The sequence below is a fragment of the Orycteropus afer genome, unplaced genomic scaffold, assembly GCF_000298275.1.
Source record: "Orycteropus afer afer isolate SDZICR_OR568_19922 unplaced genomic scaffold, OryAfe1.0 scaffold00290, whole genome shotgun sequence".
Lineage (NCBI taxonomy): Eukaryota > Metazoa > Chordata > Mammalia > Tubulidentata > Orycteropodidae > Orycteropus > Orycteropus afer.
The window spans coordinates 1520615-1523393 of NW_006921877.1; the positions used below are offsets into that span (position 1 = coordinate 1520615).

A 2779-nucleotide genomic window follows, 5' to 3' on the forward strand; every position below is an offset into this window, starting at 1 on the left:
AATCCTGTCACTTCTCCCAGCCTGATGAAGACCTGGCTTCTAAGGCAGCTGGACTTCAGTCTACAACAGAAGGGAGGCTCTGCTATAGAGAAAAATAGTTAACTACGGTAATAAGGAGACTGCCCTGGCTCCTAATTGTAGGGTAATGGCTTCCAAAAGGAAGCCGCTTCCAGAGGAGCCACTCATCCTCTGTCTGCCCAGCACACAAGAGAGGAGTCTGGAATGGGATACATGAATGTGAAGCCCTGAGTACAGTTAGGGAACAGTCAGGAAGTCAAAAGTCAGTGTTAACAGCCTACAGGAGTGGTGGACTTCTCCACAGGCAAGAAGCGGCAGCAACAGCAACATCCATCTTCCATCTCTGTCCAGTTCATGTTTCCACCACTCGGATGAGAGGCATGGGTTTAGGGCTAGGAGGCTTGGATATCCTAATGCTGAAAAGAAAGTTGTAAACACTGAGTGTGCTGTGTTGCCCACCCCTCACAGAGCTTCCCTTCCACGTCTGCCCCTGGAATTCTACATCAGTGCTGGCTGATCTCTTGGGGTCCATGCTATGAAATGGTAATTGTCAGTGACACTTAAGAGAAGATTTTGGGGCAGTGTTTCATTCTGTTATACATAGGGTTCCTATCAGTCGGAGCTGACGTGATGGCACAACCACAACAACTTCTGTCTAGTGGCAGGGGCAAGGGAAGGAGAAAACTCACTGCCCTTGAGTCGATTCCTACTCATAGAGACCCCCACTGGGTTTCTTAGGCAGCAACTTTACAGAAGTAGACTGCCCCATCTTCCTCCCATGGAGTGGGTGGTGGATTTAAACCACCAACCTTCTGGTGTGCAGACAAATGCCTCAGGCACTGTGCCACAACACAGCTCCTTAGGGAAGGAGAAAGGGCAGTTAAACAACTGAGAAGTGGGTATCTGTGACCTTGAAAGCAAAAGGCCTTCTCTCAAGAAATATGTACATACTATGCATACATAATTTGTGTATGATTTCAGGGGGTACACACATGCCTAGAAGCTGTTCATTGGAGCCCTGCGGGGTCATGGTATGAGGCTCTATTCTAACTGGGTTAGAAAACAGTTTTGTGGGGAGTGGGTCAGATGAGAGACTGCAGTAGAGCTGGATTTAACAGAGCCTTGTCCTTGCTTTAGCATTCAACGTATCTCAGAGCTCCATCCCTTCATCCCTTCCTACCCAGACCCCACTCTATACACTCACCTGCCCGGGTTCTCTGTCTTGGCCCGAGCCTGGGTACTGAAGTTGCCATGACTGATTTGCTTTTCTATCAGGTGCTCCATCCGGTCATGCATCTCTAGATTCTGTAACACAACAATGGGGTTAGAACTGGCCTTTTCCTGATTGTCATTTGTCACATTCAACTGGCTTATTCTGGTCTCTCCACTTCTGTGTATATACTCCTGCTGCTGCCCTCACCCCTACCATACATACCACCACCAGGATACCCTCTCCCCTCATCTGTTACTCCCAATGGCTCATGTTCTCTAATCTCTGCTCCAGCCTCAAGAATATGTTCTCCCCAGGGAAGAGGCAAGTATCGGGAGGAAGAGGAAGGGGAACTGTTGCATTGGGGTAAATTGTAGTCAGTGTCATGAGACAAAGTGTAAGTGAACTGCTGTATGGAAAGCGAATTTGCTCTGCAAAATTTCACTCAAATCACAATTAAAAAAAAAAAAATGTTCTCCCAATAACTCTGTGGGAGCTCTGGTGGCACAGTGCCTAAGACATTTGACTGCTAACCAGAAGGCTGGCAGTTCAAACCCACTACCCACTCCTCAGAAGGAAGACTGGGGAACCTACTTCTGTAGTGACACTGCCTCGGAATCCCAAGGAGGAGTCACTATGAGTCAGATCCGACTCAACGGCAATGAGTTTGGTTTTTTTTTTTTTTTTTGCTTTGGAATAACTCTGTGCAACAATGATCATTTTCTATACATCTTGTATATACATTTTCTGTATATAATTTTCTATAATCAGTCCAGCTATTCACTTGCCTTTATTGATAGAATATTCTATAAAATAATCTTAGGTCTTTTAAAAAATATTTTTAAAATATTTCTTTTTAAAATATATATTAAAATTTATTTTTATATTCGACATATATTTTTATATTCTTACTAGGTGTTCCCCTGCCCCTTATTTTATCTCCAACTCTAGACCACAAATTCCCTGAAATAAACAACCCTATCATCCATTTCCACTGCTTGTCTGTCAGTTTGTCATACTGTGGTGGCTTGCGTGTTACTGTGAGGCTGGAGGCTACGCCACCAGTATTTCAAATACTAGTAGGATCACCCATGGTGGACAGGTTTCAGTGGAGCTTCCAGACTAGGACAGACTCAGAAAAAGGAAAGGGCCATCCACTTCTCCAAGAATTGGACAGTGAAAACCTTATGAACAGCAGTGAAAAACTGTCTGATACATTACTGGAAAACTCTATGAATAGCCCTGAAACTGAAACACTGTCTGATATAGTGCCAGAAGATGAGCCCCTCAAGTTAGAAGGCACTCAAAACATGACTGCGGAAGAGTGACCTCCTCAGACTGGAGCCAACAACCTTAATGATGTGGACAGAGTAAAGCTTTTGGGACCTCCATCTGCTCATGTGGCATGACTCAAAATGAGAAGAAACAGCTGCAAACATCTTAATAATCAGAACATGAATGTACGAAGTATGAATCTAGGAAAATTGGAAGTTGTCAAAAATGAAATGGAATGCATAAAGATTGATATCCTAGGCATTAGTGAGCTGAAAT

General features: G+C 44.3%; 1 protein-coding gene across 1 annotated transcript in view; it reads right to left on the minus strand.

Annotated features, from left to right (window-relative positions):
- Positions 1-370: 370 nt before the first annotated feature.
- The window catches only part of TUFT1 (tuftelin 1), a 46980-nt gene continuing 44571 nt past the window's right edge, over positions 371-2779 (minus strand). Inside the window, exons 12-13 of the mRNA XM_007950880.2 lie at positions 1223-1323; positions 371-434 (exon numbers count right to left, since the gene is read on the minus strand). Of these exons, the coding sequence (XP_007949071.2) occupies positions 371-434; positions 1223-1323 (165 nt within the window). The remainder of the gene's footprint in view (positions 435-1222; positions 1324-2779) is intronic.